The following is a 4192-nucleotide window of genomic DNA, read 5'->3' on the forward strand; positions in this document are numbered from 1 at the left end:
ATTTTTCTTTGACTATTTTAAGAGAAAAAAACAAATAGTAATTGAGGGTCCTACACCTACCAATAGGATCGTCAGGGGTCCAACTGCCTCTACAAAACTTTTTTGTATTGTTATAAAGTTTTTCTTCTTCCTTCTATGGCTAAAATTGGGTCAGGACAATTGAAATGGGTTATGGAATCTCTACAATTTAGGGAAGAATCGTTCTCTCCCTCACATGAACAAAGAATAGAGGAAAATGAGAGAAAGGGGAAAATTTTGGGGATTTTTTCATAACTGTTAATTAACATCTAGGTTAACAATCACCAAATAAGCTCAATTAAGCCACAAGATGCACTAACTAGTCATATTAGGTGATCTCGCAAGAACGTTTGCTCCGGCTAAAATAATAGGCCTTGTTATCACTGCGCCTCACTTTATATACGTTAACGTCACCGTAATAAGAAAATATACAAGTTGTGGGTTAGCAAAATACACTAATATGGTAACTTAACATACAAAACATCACTCGAGGGGTCTATCAGCACTACTAAAACTAAGAGGGAGTCTAACCAATAGGGGATAGTACAGGCTTCTACTCTCAATTAACCCAAAATTCTTTCTATCTCCCGACACAGTAATTTCGGTGCAATAGAAGAAACCGTTTAACTTGATGTATTCATCTTATCATGACACTATACTAAATGACGGACATTTAATTGCATTTGACCATACGGAATGTTCATTGTCTTGCTTCTGTGAAGAGGATCACAATGTGAAAATCATATATAATAATAAAAGAACATCATGATAACTCTCTCATTTTATCTTATCTTTCTACCTCTCTACCTCTCCCAGCTCATTGCTCTCCCTTTATTCCCTCTCCTATATAAATCCCTCACCTCTCCCTTTCTTCCTCCTTGTTGCCCTCAACCCCTCTCAACCATGACAAAGTCCGTAGAGATTCAAGATTGCATCTACCCAAGAGAAGCACTTCTCATAACCCCAAGCAAAACGACACCAAGATACACGCTATACCTCTCAAATCTTGACGACCAACCCTTCTTAAGGTTCTCCATTAGATATCTTTATGTCTACAAAAGATCAACTTGTGTTGAGAAGTTAAAGAACTCTCTCTCAAGAGTCCTTGTTGATTATTACCCTTTGGCTGGCAGAGTAAGGGCTAGTAGTGCTTATGAGGGCAAGCTTGAGGTTGAGTGTAATGGAGAGGGAGCTTTGTTTGCAGAGGGGTACCTTGATCTTAGTGCAGAGGAGTTTCTAGAAGGTTCTAGACTTCCTAATAGGTCTTGGAGGAAGCTTCTCTATAGGATGGAGGGTCAAGGGTTCTTGGGTGTTCCTCCTCTTGTCATCCAAGTGAGTTAGCTTGTCTTTTTAATTTCTTTCTTTCTTTCTTTTTTCCGGCCCCCTCCCTTCTCCTTTTCTATTTAATAAAGTTTGTTTCTTGGTTCTTATTTTGTTGTTGCAATTTTATTGTTGCTCAATGTTTGGGTTTTTGGATTTGTTCCTGTGAAAGATGAGTTTGGTGTTAAATGTAGCTAGACATTGGGAATATTTGTGAATAGTGAGAGAAGTTTGGGGTGTGTTTGCTTTTTTTTCCCCCCTTCCCCTTTCCCTTTTCTTTTTCATGTTTTCTTCGATCTCGTTGAATTCTGTTATGGTCTCTCTCTATCTCAATGTAATTTATATATTTTATCTTACAGTTTTTCTAAATCATTAGTTTGTTGGTAAAACGAGGACCTCAATAAATATGGAAAGTATTTGATGGCATACATGAGCATGTTGCTATTAAGGAAGCTTTCCTATGACTATGAGATCCCAATTTTCGTTGTACTATGACCAGAGATATTTCCATTTCCCCAAATACTCTCTTTTACTATTTTATGTATTACTTGAAATTCTTTTTTGTGTAAAGATAATTCACCTAGTACTTGCTCTATTTAGCAAGGACTTAAATCTTGTACATGTACCTTTCATGAAAATGACCCCTAAAACTTTCCTACAAGGAACAATCATTTAAGGAGTTGGATAGATTTCCACCATCACCACTGTCTCTCATTGTGGCCTACCCACTTCTCTCATCCACAATGGCAATCTTTCTGTTGGCCCATTGGAGTCAAGCATGTGTTTATCATTTAAGCACTTTCCAACATTTTGTGCACCGAGAAGACGTAAAAAGTGAAGATAAAACTTTGCTTAATGATTGAAGTGAAAAACAATTCCTACCACATGCCCAAATTGGTCAGTTAAGGCCTCGAGTATTGACGAGTTTAGAATGACATCAGTCACAAATCATTCATTACCAGTTTATATATATATAAATATATATATATATATATATATATATATATATATATATATATATATATTATATATATATATATATATATATATTATATATATATATATATATGATATATATATGATTATATATTATATATTGTTGCTGCGTGTGTTAGAATATAGAATTATAACTTTAAAAATTTCTATTGCAGTGCGAGTCATATCTCTCCAAACTGAACTCTTTCATTGTCTCTTTCAGTAATTCATCTGAACTGCGGGGCATGATCCTAGTGATTACGGTGATCAACCATTGGTCTTTGTGACGTATATGGAACTTCCAATTCTCATAGCGATGGGCACAAATTTCACCAGCAAAGCCTACTCCTGACCTCCATCACCCCTTATCCACAGCCGCCACATGCTAAAACCCCAAACACCTCCTCGCATTGCCTCCTCCCACCCCGAATTCAACGTCGTTCCTCCCACACATGAGCCCACATACAATCTCCTTCCGCAATTGCTCCAATCTCAAACCCTACTTCCCGTATCGGTTACCTTCACCCGCTCTCATATTCTCTGTCTAAAAAAGTTATGCATTCCTTCATCCAAATGCACCTCCTTTGAGGTCCTAGCTTCCCATGTTTGGCGAACCTGGGTCCGAACGATGGACCTACCGTCCGCCCTCAACGTCAAGCTCCTATTCTCAGTAAACGCCCGTAAAAAAATAAACCCCGAGCTTCCTAGAGGTTATTACGGTAACGGGTTTGTACTCGGGTGTGCAGAGGCTTCAGTTGACCGGTTGACCAGGTCCAACTTGCATTACAGCGTAAAACTAGTCCAACAAGCAAAAGAGAGGATAAACGATGGACATGTTCGATCCGTGATTGATTTGTTAGAGGAGACAAGGATGAAGCCAGACTTGTCAACGACGTTGGTGATATCACAATGGTCGAAGCTAGGGTTAGAGGATTTGGATTTCGGCGAGGGAAGACCGTTACATATGGGACCGTTGGCGAGCGAGATATATTGTTTATTTTTGCCCGTTATCGAGGATTTTCATGCATTTACTGTGCTTGTTTCGGTACCACAAGGGATTGCCGAAAGGTTTGAGAATTTGTTGAAGGGGTTTGGAGAGGAAAGTATTATTGGAGGGAGAGGGTACAATTGATTTTGATGTGTTTAGTGCTTAGTTGAATTGTTCTTCATATAAAATTTCCCTCCATGTTTAAGTTTTGAATTTAGTATTTTTAAGAGTGTACTAAACAGTGTTGCACCTCGAGAAACCAAAACAATCGCCGAGAAAGATAAAGAACCAACCAAAATCAATAGCACAAACAATCAAACACCAGTTTTACGTGGTTCGGCAAGATGCCTACGTCCACGGGGCAAGGAGGGGGGAGTTTTCACTATTAGAAATCAAGAGGAACAAACTAGGGTTACAAATCTCTCATAAACCCTCAACAATCAACTCTCAATCTCTCCAATTGCTCCTAGAATAGAAGCCCAAAGAAAACTCTCTCAATCTGCTCAAATTCGTCCTTGCTCTTAACCCTAAAAAATACCCAAAGGGTATTTATACAAATCCAAAACGAAACGGGTCTGAAAACAAGCCCAACTCAAAACCGCAGCGGCGCTCGACCGGTACGGTCGACCGCGATCCATCGCGGTCGACCGGCCCGGTCGACCGCCCTCCATCCAGAACAGCTCCAAGAATCCAGAGAGTTCGGCGGTCGACCGCGTCGGTCGACCGCTACCATCTTCGGTCGACTGTGTCGGTCGACCGCCACCAATCCTGATGCCCAGAAACTCCTGTGCACTGGCAACGGACTCATGACAACGGACTCCAATCACAACACGTCGAGATCCAAACGGGAGTGCGAACACTCAACCCCAAACCAACTGTGTCTACTCATCA

The 4192-nt window shown here is 40.0% G+C and overlaps 1 protein-coding gene and 1 pseudogene across 1 annotated transcript; both read left to right on the forward strand.

Moving 5' to 3' along the window:
* Positions 797 to 2573, forward strand: LOC109839571 (benzyl alcohol O-benzoyltransferase-like). Its single transcript, XM_020408054.1, has 2 exons — positions 797 to 1349; positions 2535 to 2573. The coding sequence occupies exons 1-2, from the start codon at positions 922 to 924 to the stop codon at positions 2560 to 2562; spliced, it is 456 nt and encodes a 151-aa protein (XP_020263643.1). The 5' UTR covers positions 797 to 921; the 3' UTR covers positions 2563 to 2573.
* Positions 2628 to 3510, forward strand: LOC109839399 (annotated as a pseudogene).

Source organism: Asparagus officinalis, chromosome 4 (genome assembly GCF_001876935.1).
Source record: "Asparagus officinalis chromosome 4, Aspof.V1, whole genome shotgun sequence".
NCBI classification, from domain to species: domain Eukaryota; kingdom Viridiplantae; phylum Streptophyta; class Magnoliopsida; order Asparagales; family Asparagaceae; genus Asparagus; species Asparagus officinalis.

Bases quoted from the DNA above. Each gene is read 5' to 3' on its own strand.
- LOC109839571 (XM_020408054.1), top strand. From the start codon at position 922: ATGACAAAGTCCGTAGAGATTCAAGATTGCATCTACCCAAGAGAAGCA. The intron at 1,350-2,534 runs AGTGAGTTAGCT...ATTGTCTCTTTC, and splicing joins GTTCCTCCTCTTGTCATCCA to AGTAATTCATCTGAACTGCG.